The sequence below is a fragment of the Petaurus breviceps genome, unplaced genomic scaffold (assembly GCF_028583685.1).
Source record: "Petaurus breviceps papuanus isolate PSGF00001 unplaced genomic scaffold, PetGlider_PUasm1.0 181, whole genome shotgun sequence".
Lineage (NCBI taxonomy): Eukaryota > Metazoa > Chordata > Mammalia > Diprotodontia > Petauridae > Petaurus > Petaurus breviceps.
Window position 1 is genome coordinate 12705583 of NW_027185784.1, and position 17597 is coordinate 12723179.

General features: G+C 38.8%; 1 protein-coding gene across 2 annotated transcripts in view; it reads right to left on the bottom strand.

Moving 5' to 3' along the window:
• UBE2H (ubiquitin conjugating enzyme E2 H) overlaps positions 1–17597 on the bottom strand; it is a 157391-nt gene that overhangs the window by 13894 nt on the left and 125900 nt on the right. For both annotated transcript variants that reach the window (XM_069087208.1, XM_069087207.1), the window contains exon 6: positions 2463–2591. In XM_069087208.1, coding sequence (XP_068943309.1) covers positions 2463–2591 — 129 coding nt within the window. The remainder of the gene's footprint in view (positions 1–2462; positions 2592–17597) is intronic.

Genomic DNA, 17597 nt, shown 5'->3' on the forward strand with positions numbered 1-17597 from the left:
CAAACAAAAAGATTCCAAGACAACAAGACAAGGTATATCTCACAGTTTGGAGCTATATGAATGTTACAGGCAATAAATATTAAAAGGTTTTTCTTAAAAGTTGGGATTTGAGGATGACTAGAATTTACTGGGAAAAGGGGGATAAGATGGGTATTTCAGAAGAGGCAGGGGGGCAGCCAGGTGGCTCAGTGAGTAAGAGCACCGGCTCCAGTGTCGGGATGCCCTGGGATCAAATTCGGGCTCAGATACTCAGCACCACACCCAGAAATAACTGGCCGTGTAACCTTGAGCAAGTTACTTAACCCCGATTGCTTTAAAAAAAAAAAAGAGGCAGGAAGTACAAGATGTTCTTGAGAAAAAGTGAGCACACCAGTGAATAGGCTTCATGTAGGGGTAGAGACTTAAAGGAGAGAAGCCTTCATAAATGGCAGACTTAGTCACAGGATGTAAAAGACTTTGAATGCTAGTTAAAAGAACTTGGACTTTATCTTTTAGGCAAAAGGGAACCTAAACTAAAAATTTTTAGTTGACTGTCATGATCAAAACAATTTTGGAGAGATTAACTTAGGGTCAACGTGTGCGATGGAGATATTTAGAGGTGGAAAGGAGGAGGAAAAGCAGGAAGTTCCTATTTGGTAGCCTTAATCTTTTCGGACAACCAAAGATGACAGGATGAGAAAAGTGATTTGAAACATTCTCATTTCAGGAAGTAACCAATTCTGAAGATCAGCTACTTGAAGGAGAATGTAAGTCATTTTCCTTTTGTAATTATGTTACTTTATCATAATAGTGATACAAAAATTAACCATCTCAGTTCTTTCTACAGTAGAGACCAGACACCAGAAATCCACTGCAATGTCATATGAGTTGCTCTGTCTAAAATTATCTAATCCTGCCATTAAACACTTCTTAGGTCAATATTTAATATTTGGTCTTAAAACTCTACCTTGGAATTAACATCCACTTTGTGCTTTGCATACACTTCAAAGATACTGAGTTGCATCAAGAGTGTAGCAAGTACCAAGTGTCCCACTTAAGCAAACTAATGTTTCTTGGTTTATTTTTCCTACTTGTGCAAAGCCACTGAGCACTACTGGCCTTTGGGGAATTGGGATGGTAAAAGAAGAAACCATCTTTAGCTGACTAACAAAACATGTTCCAATATTTTTTTCTCCTGTGTTTTCATGAAAAGACTCACACACAAACCATGTTTAAATAATTCTGACTCTAATCTTTTGCAGGTGCACTTCAAAGCAGCCAGAAGTCTCAGCATTTATTGAGGAAGCTGATGTTCTGGATTGCTGCACAGGTGGGTAGCAAGTTATGCTAAATTGGACAGTCACCAAAGGGAATTCTGCCCTAACCTGAAGAAACTGGAGACTTCTCATGGCTCCTCTGAATTCCCTTCCTTTTTTGGTGACGATTTCATAAACCTAATTTTAATTTTAGCATAGTTTTATGTGCCTTCAACAGGCAAATATTACAGAATGGAAAAAGAGGATTTGAAACTCCTAACTTTTTATACAAATGAAATATAAACTTCCACTTTAATCCATGGGAACTATCCTAATTGGATATGCCAGCAATTACTCACTGTTATGCTGCACATTTCGAAAGGAGAATACACACACATTTTGTGCCTACTATGTGCCAGGCCCTATGCTAAGGGCTTTTCACAAAGAGTTTCTCACTGACTTGCAGAACAACACTGGGAGGCAGGTGCTATTATTAACTCCATTTTACAGTTGAGTAGACAGAGGAAGACCCTCCTTTGCCCAGGGCCACACAGCTAGTGAGGGTCTGAGGCCAGATTTGTAGCACTGTGCAAACAGCTTCCTCTAATAGGAGGATATTACTATAGCTAAACAGCAATGTTAGCCCTTATCTATTGACAAGTATTGATTGCTATTAGCAGAAAAGAGAAAAAAAACAAGTTATTGAAGTATTCACAAAGTTACATAAGGCTAAGAGTTCTCTTATCTATTACGATGTGACTGTTTCCAAGTCATTACAATGAAAGAAACAAAGCTAAAATGTCTGATCCTACTGGATTTAACATCATCACTATACTAGCTTGAACTTTCTTCCTCTGAAACATCAAGGTTATTGTAAGGACAGAAAAAATGGTGTCCTGAGTCAGTGGTGGACCGGAGGTTAGGACTTAGACCACTGATTCTTAACGTCCAATATTCTAATTCAAAGAGGGGGTAGACAATTTACACTGAGATGAATACTGGTGTTCTCCTTCTCTTTCCTGTTTCTATTTCTTCTTTCCCTTAGGTCTGCCAATGACACTCATGAGCAATGTTCAGTCCTGGAAAAGAGTGGTCTGCATTGCCAAGAAGGTTGCTGATACTTGTTCTAGACCACACCTCCCAGTCTAAGACTGGTGAACAGAAGGGACAGCAGTACAATAACAATGAAACCCAATGGGCTCCAGGCAAAACTGTTTATTCTCTCACCTTTAATTTTCTGTTTGTATTCTTCTGGTCGATGAAGGTACATGGCTGCAGCATCACCATTTAGAGGATCTATGGGGTTTGGATAGGCCAGCAACTGGGGCAGGAACGACTCAAATATATTGGTAAGATCTACAAAAACACAAATATAAGTGTTTAAGCATTCATATAGAGATGTATACATTGCATACACTGGAGCAAGGAAGTAGATTTAAATTTCATTTATTACATGCATTCCAGGAATTCACTTATAACTGTTTTCAAATTTTTTTCCAGACAATCACTAAGTTTGCTTTGCAGATGATGGAATTGTTGAGTGAATGCTTGGTATCTATCCCCCAGGCAACCATTACATCAATATTTTTTCTGTTCTACAAGCCACCCACAGACAAATTTAAGTTTTAAACTAAGTTATGTCTTGTTCCTAAAACTAAGGACAATCCCCATAACTAATTCATTCTACAAGTTGGTTTTCCATTCTCAAACATGTAACAATTTGGCTGGAATGCCACATAATCTGCAATAAACAATTGTTTTCTCCTTAACCATCTCTATCATTATTTTTAATTTCTCATAGCTCAAAGCTTCCACTTCCTTGATATAGGAACCTCTTCTATCATCTTTCCTCACCTCCTATTCCACCCTCAAATACACATTTAAACATCATGTTTATCTAAAGAAATTCAATGGAATTTTGTAGGCTTATAAAATCAAAGGTCATCAAGAGGTCATCAAGTCCAACCCCTTCATTTTATAGACAACAGCTGAGATCCCAAGAGTCTGAGATGTGGCTGTGGTTATACAGAACTAGGACCTGGGATCAGTTCCTCTGGTTCCAAATCTAGCCCTGTTCCAATGTACCAGACTGAGACCTCTCAGGACATGACACCTGAATGTAAACTTCTAACAGCTTCAACTCTCAGTAGGACCATCTTCTAATTATTTGGAGTAGCAAAAGGAAGCAATGACCTCCCAAGTCGGATGGACCTGCAACTTAAGTTCCAGTTGTTTATGACATATACTGGCTGCAAGAATGGTCTGAGCAACTCCTATGATTATAAACTGGAGAAGAGTGTCAGATCTGAATGGGTAGAGGGTGTATCCCCTCACTAGAAGTTCCCTAGAACAGTGAAATCTCCTGTCCAGACCAAATGTGGGTAAAGAAGACAACTCAAATTTCCAAATAACTGGTAACATATGAAAACTAGATGTCAATTTACTGGTAAAACTACATGGACACATAGCATTATACAAGAGAAGCAATTTTGCTAAACTGATTAATACTTTCCCACTGACTTATTTTATTGTTTCCTCTCTAATTCATCTTCCATTTGCCACCTTCAGTCACGCCAAACTGCTAATGATCTGTAAAACTGAGACAAATTGGGAAGCTCTAAGACTATATAACAGTGGTCTCCAACAAGTGAGGGCCAGGGGATGTGGGCTGACTCCACAGGATACATGATCAACCAGTAGGAAGCTGGGACTGATAAAAGCATAGAAAGTCATGCGGAATCTCCTCTGCTCTCTGACAGTCAGCTATTATAAGATCTCACTGGGAAAATAACATACACTCCCCCTCGCCCCCAGCACATCCATCCCTGCTCACCCTATGCTGGTGGCAGGTGCCCTTGGGAAGGTAAGAAGAATAATTCTGAATACCAGGGCAGTGATCAGCGATTACAAATCCCACTTTCCCCCTTCCCATTTGGGGGGGGGGGGGCAAAAGTGAGTCCAACAGGACAAGCAGGCACGAATGGCACGTGATGTGTACTTCAGATCTCATTACAGTATCTTCTCCTCATCCCCTCCCAGCACGCCCTCACTTTCTATCACTGTTGAGGTTCACAAGCTCAGTATCATCTTCAGCCTCTACTTCTCCCATAGCTCACATAACCAATCATTTGCTAAACTTTGGTTTCTACCTCCACAATTTCTCTCTGTACCCTCTTGCACCCTACCCTCTATTGACTAGATTACAATAGCCTTTAACTGGTCTCCATGCTCAAGTCTTCTCTCTCCAATCCATGCAGCTAGCTGCCAAAGTAATTTTCTTAAAGTTCAGGTCCAACCACGTCACTCACCTATTCACTAATAGTGGTGTCCTATTGACTCTGACTACATCAAATATTATTTCATCTTTATCTCATCCTTTGCAATGCCTGTGTTTTGTATAAATTTTACAACACACATAATTACTAGTACACTAGTACATAAATACAATTTGTAAATTTTATACACACACACACACACACACACACACACACACCAGAGAGGGGTACTTTAACATATTTTATGGATGAGGTAAATGATCAAAAAAGTTTGGAGACCACTGCTTTATGGCATGAATAATCACATGACTCTCTACATGGGGACTTGTGGCTAGTTGTACCTATGCACTACTTAAGGACCTTCCCAAACTTATGCCACAACAGAACACACCATGCATGATAAGGGCACTCTCTGTAATTCAGTCAATTTTACCTCACTGAACTTCAGTTTTTTCAATATAAAATTGGCAAGTAGAATAGATGATCTATAGGTATCTTCTAACTCCAAAATTCTACAATTTGATGACTATTACAATGCTAATTCATTGTCTGCCTCTACCCAGGCAGTTTATTTTTACTCAGTGAAAAAGCAAAGACCCTTTTTATAAGTATGTTTCATCTACAGATTGGTCAGAGGGGGCCCCAAGGACAGTATCAGAATCTGCTACTCATAAAATTTGAGGTTTTTTTCCTTTTTCTTTCCCCCTCCCTTACCCTTTGATGGAAATACAAATGACTAGTGAAATGGTCAGGTTAAAGTACATGCTAATTCATAATAAGTGGGACAAGTGACCCTTCATGATCAGTGGGGACTACTAACACAAATTAGTTCCCAACAGTGTCTCTAACTTGAGTGGCAGTGAAGCCCTCCTTCAATGTCTACACTAAATTCCCATACATTGTGAGCAGGATTCTTTTCCCCATTTTGGGCCAAAAAATGCCCCAAAAAGTTTCTTTGAAATTCATGGTACAGAAAATCATTTCAAACCAACTTTTCAGGCAGATTTGTTGTTGAATTGTTCATACATATACAAGTGGTCTCATGTCGTACAGAGTAAAGAAGCATGGGATTTGGAGCCAAAAGACCCAAGTCCAAAGGCTCTCTTCTGCTCCTACAAGGAGGGACAGTGACCATGTCATGTCACCTCTTTATGTCTCAGTTGCTCATCTGTAAAGTAAAGGGGTCAGACCAGATGACCTATAAAGTCCCTTCCAGCTCTAAACTTACAACTTCATGCTTTCAAGTAGCACAGTAAAAGGAAATGAAAGCATTTCCCAGATCAATTCAGATTTACTGCTAACCCTGAGGCATTTCATGCTGAAATGTTACCACAAATGCTACTCAAGGAACAGAAGTTGAATGTTTATGTGTGTGTGTTTGTCTGTGTGTGTGTATACACACACACAAACTTTAAAAATAATTCAGAGTGTAAGTAGGTCCTTTAAGTAAGCATTCAAAATTGCTCCAGGGTTAGAGAAATATCTCAGAGATGACATTTCATAACCAAGTATGTCATCTATTACAGGAAAAGAATTCAAACCCTGCCCCTACAGCTTTATGGTTTTTAAAGTTACTGATAGGGGTTCTGCCTAGGCAATATATCTAATAAGCAAAAGAAACCTCAGTTATTAGTTCTTCCTTCCTGCTTCTCCTTTCTTCCTGTATCAACACACCCTGTCCTGTTCCATTTCACTGATGTGCTGAGTCATGTCTGTAAAACATGAACTATACAGAGCAGAAAAAGAAAATTACATAGTTCAGATGCAAGCTAGTGAATACCAACTCACTGGGCCAAGACACTTAAAGGGAACAAGTCAACCCTTATTAAAAGATGGGTGAAATAAAGTAAATAAGAATGGTATCTCTCCATCATTTCACATACATCTCACACAACTATCATCCAAGAAGACCAAGAAGAAGCCAAACTAATTTTAGGATTAAATGTATTTTTTTTGTTGTTGTTTTTTAAGTGGGCACATATCTTGATCAGTCACAATAAAATGTGATTCTTATTAACTGGAAAACTTTTTTTAAACCCCCAAATCTCAACCACTTTACTATGATTAATCCTTTAACACTTTGAAAAGCAGTACAATGGAGAAACAGAGATGTGACTGACTTGTTCGAGATCACACATCTTGTAGACAACAGTCAAAAGATGACTACAAAGCTAAACCAATTTTAAAAGGTCTTCAAAATATCAGTTCATGATAAATAAAGGATAGGCAAACTGATGGCTCTCATTCGTCCTATTCTAATTCTTAAAACGTGGCCCACAGATTACTGGTCCCTAGATGCTTCATGAACTGAGTAATATTTAACATGGCAACATCCATAACAACTAGCAAACTACACTTATAGCCCATTTATTTACTGAATGAATTTTTGTTACCTTCTATATTCAAGAACCTTGTGCTAAGTAGGGTGAGGGATGCAGCAATAAGATAGGGTTTCTGTCCTCAAGGAATTTCCACTAAGAAAAATCTCAAACCCAGAGATTCCCTAAAAAGTAGCAACATCCATTTCACTGATTCTGGAAAACTGTGGGCTTTTGGGGAGAACCATGTCAGTGTCTTCCCTCTGTTGATTATCTCCAGTTTTGTCCTGTATGTGTTTTGTTTGCACATCATTTCCATGTTGACTTAGTAATTAGACTATGAGATCTTAGAAGGGCAAGGGCTGCATAGGGCCTAACATATAGTATGCACTTAATAAATGTTTGTTTTCTTCTTCCACTCTTTCCCCCTTTTGTTCTTGGTCCCCAAATAAATGGTTCTTGGATGTTTCCCCCCTCATTCTCAAAGCAATTTAATTCCATTTTTTCAGTCAACAAGCCCCTACTATGTGCCAGACGCTTTGCTAAGCTCTCAAGATACAAAGAAGGTAAAATAACAATGAGTGCCAGACACTCTAAGTGCTTTACATACATTGTTTCATTTTATCTTCACAACCATCTTGGGAGGTAGGTGCTATTATTATTCCCATTTCACAGTTGAGGAAACCAAGACAAAGGTGAAATGACTTGCCCAAGGTCACACAGCTATTCCGTGTCTGAAGCTAGATTTAAACTAGTCTTCCTGATTGCAGGCCCACTGCTCTAACCACTGACTGCCCAAGCCAGAAAGGCAGCACGGCTACACATTGGAGTTGGAGTCAAGAGGGGGAGCTGGAACGATTCAGAGGACAGCCAACCCCGTGACCTTTGGACAAGTGACAGCGTCAGTCACGGTTTCCCTCATCTGTAAAACAGGGATATTTGTAAAGCCCTGGGCTTCCAAGCGCTGTTCTGCAGAGGTGTTTGGCGGCCTTTAAATCACCACACGAATGTGAGTTGGTGACACCCAGCTACTCTTTCCCTTCCATGGACCAATACAAATTCTGAATCCCTACCTTTAACCCTTTCATCTTCTAATTTTTGCTCAGGCCACCGCCTGTCCCTAACTTGTAGTGTTGACAAGCTCTAGGCAAAAAATTATTAAAGTGAACACAGGCAAGAATTGATGAAGGTAGTGGTCAGATGTGGGGTAGGAGTAGGACGAGAGGGAAATTGGCTTGTTTTTGGTATTCTCGAGGTGACTTTGTGATAAAAATCAGTGGCAATAGAAGTTATACTGAATGATCTCCAGCAAGGGAATAGTAGGTCAAAGTAACAGGGCTCTTTGGGAGGGTGGGAGTCGGGGGAGTCAAAGATGAGAAACATCTAAGCAAAGGGGAAGTGGTTCAAAGCAACCTGGCTCTTTGGGATGCACATACTCAAAAAACCCACAAAGCTAATCCCAGGTCTTCCAAGACTTGATGTGTGACTGTGGGCAAGTCTCTTCCTCTCTGCATCTCAAGTTCCTCATCTGTAAAAGGAGAAATATAATATGCTATCCTTTACAGTAATAAAAATTACTGTAAAGTACTTTTCACACTACACCAAAGGGCTAGATTAAAATATTTCTATTACTACTACTACTAAAAATAATAATAATAATAATAACACAGTCTTACTTCCAGGAAGAGAAAGTAGTAACAAACAAAAACATCACAACTACCCATGTTCTATATCTTTTAAAATGTGTTAATTGGAATGAGTCTTTTAAAAAAAATCTACCAGCTCCCATACTCCACAAAGTAACTCATTTAATTAAAATTTTTAAAAAGGTTGATATATAGAAAAATCGATCAGGTGTCTCTTTTATGACAAGCAGCCATAGTTGTTCCATTTTTCTATCCCAATTTCCCTTCAGTTTAAATGGACATCCGTCTATACAGCAAGTTGGTATTGTCAAATGAAAATTATGTGGAAGTACAAAGCTCCAACAGGCCAACCACTATTACTGCCCTCAACTAGCTGGCAATCTGAGGGCCTGACTGAAGGAATCTCTGCTAGTATTTCTATTTATTACCTGATGCTCACCAGCCCACCACCCAACACCTTTCTAAAATAGATCACTTTAAAACACAGCAATTATCCCATCATATCAAATAGCTACTTCTATCCAGGAAACAATTATGTCGCTCTAGTGGCAGGCTGAAATGGCTTCCAGTAGTAGAGATCAGTGAAGTAGTTATCTTTTCTGCAGTCCTCTTTTTACCTTTAGTCTCCCAAGCATCCTTAATACTATTTCTCTATAATACCTAATAACTCTTAAGTGCTTCATCCTCTTTATTTAAACCTTTTCTCAGGAAGTTGGTAGGAGTCATGTGCACCTCAGTATGAATTTAATTCAATGTTACCCAGGGGCATTTGTATTTTAGGTCTCATCCTAACATTCTTTAAGAGATCTACCTTTAATACTTATAATGACCAAATCTAGATCAGTCCATCAAATATTCTACCCAGTCACCTGAAATTCATTATTTCTAAAACCCAACGCCTTTCTCCCCAGCTTTCTCTTTACTATTTCTATTAATGGGATCACCAAGGCTCCAAACCTCAGCTGTTTTGCACCCCGGCTTCTTCTCCCTTTCTTGCAGCCATCCTTTCCTCTCTATTTCATGGTCATTGCTCTTGTTAAGGTTCAAGTGTATATTCTTCAATTCATCCTTTTTCATCCTTCCCACCAATTTAACCTATAATCACACACAGATAATCTTCCTCAACTCTTGTCCTACTCAGACTCCTCCTGAGTATGTGAAGATGACTGGGTTCTCTTTGGAAACTCTGGGCAAATGCTACCCAGCCTACAAGAGCATGGAAAAATAGGCCCAGAGATAGACTGAACATTTGTCATCCTGGTACCAGTATAAGTTCATAAAGGATCATCATTAGAAGCCTGGCCAACAGGCAATCTTTTGTTTTTTTGAACACAGCAACTCATGAAGACCATCTTCATGTGGTGAATGTGGGGGTAGGGGGATGCAGGTGATGGTAGCGGCAGTTGGTAAAAACTCACAATGTTGAAACTGTAGATGCCTGAAGTACCAAAGCAGCCATCAACTTACTGACAAATGTTACCTTCCGTGGCCTAGTATTCAATGCCATTATTGTCTGTCTATTCTATCGATGCCAGTCTAACTCTCAAACACACAGCCTCTACTCTGATCAGTAGTTTTCTCTTGGTGCCACCACACCTTTTGCTTCTTTTCCCATAACTGCCCCTCATCTGGAACATGCTTCTCTCTTCTGCATTCCCCAGTCTCAACCTTGATCTGTGTGCTTAGTACTTCATAAAGTGAGTGCTGAGCACAGTAGATGTGATAGATACTTGCTTTGTGACCATGGGCAATTAACTTCTCTGGGCCTCAGATTAATCATCTAAAACCAGGACAGTTATTCAGGTAATGTCCCAAATCTCTTTCGTCTCTAACATTCTGTTAATAGTCAGATCTCTGACTATGGAAAGACATTTTTTGTTTGTTTTCAAGTGAGTTGGTCTACTACAGAGTCCCTAAAAAACCACATGGTCTACTTTACCAACCCAACATTCCTCTAATAGCAGCAAAGGCATAACCTACTTAATGTTTTTAAATGATCATAAAACAATACTGGGTCTGGTAGAGCAATATTTCAGCACACAGTTAATTCCACAGGAATAAAGTTATCCATAGGTGATAGGGCTACACAGTTTATTTTGGCCTAACTTTAGCCTGCAATCCTATTCAGAGCCCCTGAAAGTTTTATAAGAGCAAATGAACAGACTTAATCATAGATAATGACTCAGCTATTTTTTAAATACCAAGATTTAAACAACTGCTTGGTAGGAAGGTTGGAGAAAAATATATTTATGGGTATAAACTATATAAGTCACTATTATTTAGGGATTAAGTTATTGTTTTATGGATTTTACCCTCCAAATGCAGACTTCTGACCACTTTTGGGCCCATTAGAACCCATGGAGAAAGAGGGAATACTTCACTTTAGTCAATAATTTTATTTATTTGTACTATCCCTATACAATTATCATATTTTCTATGATAGAAATTGGCAAAACTCTCATCAACTCAATGTTTAGTAAAATCAAAATCACAAAAATAAATGTAGTTTACTTACATGAAAAATATGGGTAATGAATTGTATGGATCAAGTTTGTAATGTGACTAGCCATAACATTTTAATTCATTTACTCACTCAATGTATTTATTATCTACTCTGCATGAAATTGTGCAGTCAACTTTCTAAGGCTGGAACAGAACACATATAAATCTTTAAATTTTTGTTTTTACCAAAAATTAAGCAAAATTAATTGAGTTTTTCACCTCCTTTCTATTCTACTCAATTCCTAGAAAAGGTGCTTATGAACAATAAGAGCATAGAACAGTGAAAGAGAGAAAAGAAGTAACCAGGCACTTAAGTCATTAATATAAATTGGCCATTTAGCTCTACATAACTGAGAGAAAATATTTATGTGAAAAGTCTTGGTAAATAGATGAAACTGAAAAATTTCTTCTGGAAAACAATAAACCAAAGTGTATAGTACGATTGAGATAGGCAGACATGAAAAACAGAAATGCTTTGAAATCAGAAGCAACTTTCTGAACAAGAGAACTGAACCGGGCTTTAATGTGGAACATCCTGTCTCTATAGTTGCACGTTCTAAAGTTGGCTGCTTGGTAGATCTTTGTGTTGTAAAATAAACTGATACTGGCTATCAAAAGAACTTGCTCAACTGCTTAGTTTAATTTAAAAAATGTCAGTGTGCTAGGCCCTGCCACTGCTGGATACCCTTCTCATGCACAAAAACATCACCCACCTCTTAAATGGGAAACTCAAGCATGTATTCAATTATATGGCTAACTCAAACAGAGAAGTCTTAGGTGGAAAGTTTTCCTTTGGCTCTTCTATACCTCATGGCCACCATCAAATCTCCTGCCCTTCAGCACAAAACTTCTTGAAAAAGTTACCCAATACCTGATGTCACTATCTTCTTCATACCTAATTCACATAATGAAGGGACTCTTTTTCCCACCAAGGCAAACCACTATACAAACACAAGGGATCCCATTTCTACCCCACTGCTCCCCGTTTCATCCTCAATCCCTCCCTTTCTACTGGCTGCATCCCTACTGCCTACGTACATGTCCACATCTCTCCCATCCTCAAAATAAAACCCCTCACTTGATCTGTCCACCTCCAACAGATATGGTTCCATATCTTCCCTCCCTTCTGTAAGTAAACTCTTGAGAAGGTTATGCAATTGGTGCCTCCACTTCCTTTCCTCTCACTCTCTTAAGCTCCGCAGTCTGGCTTCCCACCTCACCATTCAAATGAACTGTCCTCTCCAAAGTTACTAATGGGATCTCTTAGTTGCCAAATCTGATGACCTTTTCTTCATTCTCATCCCCCTTGTCCTCTCTGGAGTCTTTGACACTGTCAATCACCCTCTACTCCCTGATACTGTCTTTTCACTAGGCTCTCAAGACCTTCTATCCTGATTCTCCCCTGCCTCTCTGACCACTCATTCTCTGTCTCTTTCACTGGATCTTCATCCACATCATGCCCAATAACCTATAAGGCCCCAAGTCCCACAAGGCTCCATCTTGGGCCCCTTCTCTTCTTCCTCTTTACTATTTCACTCAGTTGACCTCATCAACTCCCATAGATTCAATTATTATCTCTATGCTGACGATTTTCAAATAGATTTATCCAGCCCTAATCTCTCTGTTGACCTCTAATCTTGAATCTATAACTATCTTTTGAACATTGTAGATGGGATGGCCTGATGTAGAGATCACCGATTTAACATGTCCCAAACTGAACTTATTATCTCTTATCTTCTTTATTTCACTGTTACTATTGAGAGAGTACTATGGGGTCACCAAGGCTCACAACCTATGCGGCACCTTCTACTCCTCCCTCTCACTTCCCATATCTAATCTGTTGCCAAGTCCTGTCAATTCTATCTTCTGAGCATCGGAACATGTGCCTCCTCCTCTCCTCTAACACTGCTATCACTTGGATTCAGGCTCTCCTCCTTTCACCCCTCAAGCATTGCAACAGTTGGTCTTACTGCCAAGTCTCTCTCCATTCCAGTCAGTTGTGAAAATGATCATTCTAAAATCCATGTGTGACCCATGACCACCTACTCAATAAACGCCAGTGGATCCTAAATATTTCAAGGATCGAATGTAAAATCCTCTGAAGTTCAAAGTTTATTACTTGTCCCTTCCTACTTTTCCAGTCTTCTCACACCTTACCTCTCACCACATACTCTGTGATCCAGTGACACAGGACTTCTTGTTGTCCCCTCAAATAAGAGAAGCCATTCTCCCAACTTCAGGCATTTTCACTAACTGTCCCCCACATATGGAATGTTTTCCTTCCTCATCTCTGCCTCCTGGCTTCTTCAAGTTCCGGGTAAAACCCCACCTTTTACAGCAAAGTTTCCAATCTCCTGGAATTCTTGTACCCTCCCTCTACGGATTACTTCAAAATTTTCCTATACAGAACTATTTGCATATCTCCCCCAATCAAATTGTGAGCTCTTTTGAGGTCAGGGCCTGTCTTTTGCCTCTTTCTGTATCCTCAGTGCTTAGCACACAGTGTCTAGAACAGAGGTGTTTATTGACTAATTTCCTCAGGACCCACTCTCTCAAACTCTTGGAATCTAGCATCCAATCCCATCCTTGAACTGAAGCTCCTCTCAAAGGTCACCAATGACTTCCTATCACCAATCCCAATTACCTTTGTTCAGTCTTTAGTATCCTAGACCCCTGTAGTTCTTAACACTATTTCACCACCCTGTCCTACCAAATATATTTCCTTCCCTTGAAGTTAGGAATACCACATTTTCTTGGCTCTGCTTTCCTAAGTGCTTCACCTCTGCTGTCTTTTGGATTCATGCTTTCCTTGACCCCCTAATGAAGGAGTTCTCTAATGAAGGTCTTTGTCTTTGGCCTTCTTGCCCTCTCTATACTTTCTCCTTTGGCAAGCTCATTCATTCACATGGCTTTAATTATGAGGCTCTATGCAGATGATGCTTCTCTCCTAAGACCTACATGTGCTGTGCAACTGTTTACAGACCACCTCCCCCGAATCAGTATCTCAAGCTAACCATGCCCAAAACTAAGCTAACAATCTTGCTCTTCTTCTGATTTTAGTTTTTTTCTGTCTGATTTGCTAGGCACTGATCTGCTTTTCTATGACCAAAACCATGGGAATATTATTTACTCCTCATACTTTCTCAACTCTCATATGCAATCACTTACCAAATCATGTCAAGTCCAACTCCAAACCTTCTCTGCTGTCCTCCCAGTATAGGGCCTCAGCTGACTAGACTATTGAAAACTGCTTCATAACAGGTCTTCCTGCCTGTACTTTATTCTTCATACACTGCTGCTAGAATAACTTTTCTTCTACATACATCTGGTCATGTTATTTCTCAGATTAGACTCTTCAGTGTTGCTATTACCCATTAATCAAAATTTAAACCCGATGCCTGGCACTTCAGGCTTTTCACAATGTTTCACAATCAATTTTTCAGCTTATTTCTTCCTCTCCCTTACATGAACTCTACAATCTATCCAAATTGGACTAAGTTTTTCCCTAAACATACACTGAAATTTCCCATCTTTTTTCCCTCCCCCTCCTACTGAAATGCTACACTCCTTTAAAGTCCAACTCAAACGCTACCTCTTCCAAGAAGCCCACTGCTTCTTCCTATAATTCAGTAATGACCTTCTACCTCTGACCAAAGAGTACTTAAAAAGATTTTTCTTAAGTATAAAATATTGTGAATTACAGTAGTCTGTGTTTTATTCCCCTACTAGATTATAAGCTTCATGAGGACAAGGGTTATATCTTATTGAAACTATTTCCCACATCCAGCACAGGGCTTTACATAGCAGGTATTTAATAAAGGGCTTGCAAAATAAAAAATCAGAACTAACTAGACCTTTTAAAAATAGTAAGAATTCCTTGAGGATAGAAGTGAAGATCAAGAAGTACTCAAACTATACCCAAGATCAAAGCACTTGGAAGGTTAATTTGATGAAGTACTAATGCAATCACTAAAATAATCCTGCGTGCTTGGGTACATCTACTCCAAAATAATAATTTAAAATGTCCATAAACCAAAAGCAGACAACTTTGTAGCTGTGGAAAAGGGCAATTATCAAAAGCATGGGACACTAAAACAGTTTGAGTATAGCAAGTATGTTTTTTAAAGCAGCAAACCAGGATACTACTATTTGGTCATTTAAGAGAAACCATTTTAAAGATTCTGACCTATTTATAAAATAATATTGTTCCTCAAATCCCAGAAATATGCTGGGGCTTTTTTATGTGAAAAATCCCCTATAGTTGACAAACTGCAGAAAACTGAAGAAACAATGCAATCATTCAAACAAATTTGAAGGAAGTAAATTCTTTCCCATCAAAATTTATGTGGTCCTCCCTTATAACTCTTAACATGGCGTGTAGATCTTCAGAGTATGGGTTCTAAACGAGAAGAATATTGTCATTTAAATCCTAAAATTATTTCTTTCACTTCTTAGATGTTCATTTGAGGTTTTCCTGTTTAAGTACAAACCTGGTGTGACCCTTCTTACCTCATGGATTGTAATCAAAAGCATCATCACGACTACAAGATTTGTTATTAACCTTCTATAAATAAGGGCAGTTAATAGGTAACCAGCTTCTCTGGTATTTTTTTTTCCAGCTCACACTTGAACTCAGCATAGAGCTTTTAATCACTGAGTAACAACTTAGAGCATTCTATAAAGTTTGCACAGTAAGAACTATCAATATGTAACTCCATACTGACTCTAAGGTTAAGTGCCCATGAACATCTAAGACCACCATTCACCACATGATGAATCCTAGATTTTAGAAAAGGAAACAAACTGGCGTGTAAATCCATAAATTAAGTTGTAAGACATGTTGGAACTCTGTTGTTGTTCAGCTGTTTTTAAGGCATGCCCGACTCTTCTTGACCCTATTTAGGGTTTTCTTGGCAGAGATATTAGAGTGGTTTGACATTTCCTTCTCCAGATCATTTTACAAGATGAGGAAACTGAGATGAACAGAGTTAAATGACTTGCCCAGGGTCACAAAGCCTGTACGTTTCAGAGGTCATATCATATATGAACTCAACTCATTCTGACTCCAGGCCCACTGCTCTATTCACTGCACCACCTAATTACCCATGTTGGAACTACCCAGGGGTCAAAATTAAAACTACCTTTCAGTCAGGCTTTCAAACAGCAAATTAACTGCTGATTCTGCATCACTAGCTTTGAAATATAGGCTTTTTAGTGCTAGAGCCTAGTCTACATTGTGAACTTCACAAAACGGAATATTTATTTGATGCATCACTGCTAAATTCCAAATAAATTCTAAATCCCAAGGAAGATAGGCTGTGTGTAGCTGATTAACTTTTTGGGCCCATCATCATCTGAAGATCTCCTAGTATTTGAATGATATGTTGTTATATGTTGAAGGTAGAGTCATGGAATGAAGTATCATTAAAAGTTATCATCAAATTCAACGGTCTCAGCACATTTCTTCTCATTTTATCCACCACAATGGATGTTTCTTGAATATTCCTAGAAATAAAGTGCTCTGCCTATATGGTGTCTAAGAGACTTGTGATGAAATCTGTTCCAAAGACAGTGTGAAACTTGTGGACATCAATGATTTCTCAACCCTATTCAAACAGTAATTGTTAACCAATCAATCATCTAAGCAGACAAAAAACATATTTCCACCTGGCATAAAAAGAAACACTGTAAACAGAGAAGCTAAAAAAAAATGCAGTATTTTGAAACAAAAGTTTTATTTGATTAATATTTAAATGATTGCTTAAGATGTTTCCCCTAAGCTGTGTAAGAATGGAACTAAGATAACTTCTTCCAAATCACAAAAAAAAAAGTGAAATTATACTTGAGGCTTAAAAAACTTTAAGCCATGGGGCAGCTAGGTGGCACAGTGAATAGAGCACTGGCCTTGGAGTCAGGAGGACCTGAGTTCAAATCCAGCCTCAGACACTTAACGCTTACTAGTTGTGTGACTTTGGGCAAGTCATTTAACCCCAATTGCCCTGCCCTCCAAAAAGCAAAACACAAAACAAAAAAAAACTTTAAGCCATGTCACAAAAGCATTAGGTACATTTTGGAATAATCCTGATAATCAAGGAAGCAGCAGAGGGACGAATATGCTAGTCTGGGAGTCAAGAAGACTTGTTCAAGAATGCTTTTGCCTCTTCATACTGCCCACCTTTGTCACATGACACAGTGTGCCCATGGACAAACCATTTATATTTCCAATGCCCCAAGCAACCTTTCAATGCTGTAAAATTACCAAAGGGCAGGTAAAACTCTTCTCCTTCCCTAATCACAAAGTCCCTGAGCTGTACATTACTGTCCACTTCTTCACCAATCATTGATTCCCTATATTCCTAAGGCAAAATATTTTCCTTCTTTCTGTGAATTTTTACATTAACAGAATTGGAAACATGATGGTGAGTACCTGAGTACTGGCTAATGAGATAATGTGTCTGACCCAACTATCAAGAAAAATAAACTGTTTCATCTCTGGAAATCAATTAAATCTTCTCAGTCACTTCTATGACATTAGAGTGGTAATTTACTAAATCAGACATGTTCAAATGACCATAGGTGAACTTAATGTAGCTTGTGAGAGGAGACAGGCACAAAACAGGC